A 270-nucleotide genomic window follows, 5' to 3' on the forward strand; every position below is an offset into this window, starting at 1 on the left:
CTACCAGTCCCCACCACCTGTGCCCGGAGAGGTCCTCAAGGTACAGTGCTGGGGGGCTTCCCCCCGTATCCCGGGGGCTGAGGGGGTGTGGGAAATCCCTGATGGTTTGTCTCCTCGCAGGTTCAGTCCTACCTGGAGAACCCCACCACGTACCACCTGCAGAAGTCACGGGACAAGAAGGTTCAGGCTTACCTCTCAGAAACCTACGGGAACAAGTTTGCTGCCCACGTCAGCCCCGTCAGTCACTCTCCCAAGCCACCCCCCGCCGCC

General features: G+C 62.2%; 1 protein-coding gene across 1 annotated transcript in view; it reads left to right on the forward strand.

Moving 5' to 3' along the window:
• Positions 1-7: 7 nt before the first annotated feature.
• TFEB (transcription factor EB) overlaps positions 8-270 on the forward strand; it is a gene marked incomplete at its 5' end in the record, with an annotated part of 3,034 nt that continues 2,771 nt past the window's right edge. Inside the window, 2 exons of the mRNA XM_010160309.1 lie at positions 8-40; positions 121-269. Of these exons, the coding sequence (XP_010158611.1) occupies positions 8-40; positions 121-269 (182 nt within the window). The remainder of the gene's footprint in view (positions 41-120; position 270) is intronic.

This window comes from Eurypyga helias, unplaced genomic scaffold (genome assembly GCF_000690775.1).
Source record: "Eurypyga helias isolate BGI_N326 unplaced genomic scaffold, ASM69077v1 scaffold20871, whole genome shotgun sequence".
NCBI classification, from domain to species: Eukaryota; Metazoa; Chordata; class Aves; order Eurypygiformes; family Eurypygidae; genus Eurypyga; species Eurypyga helias.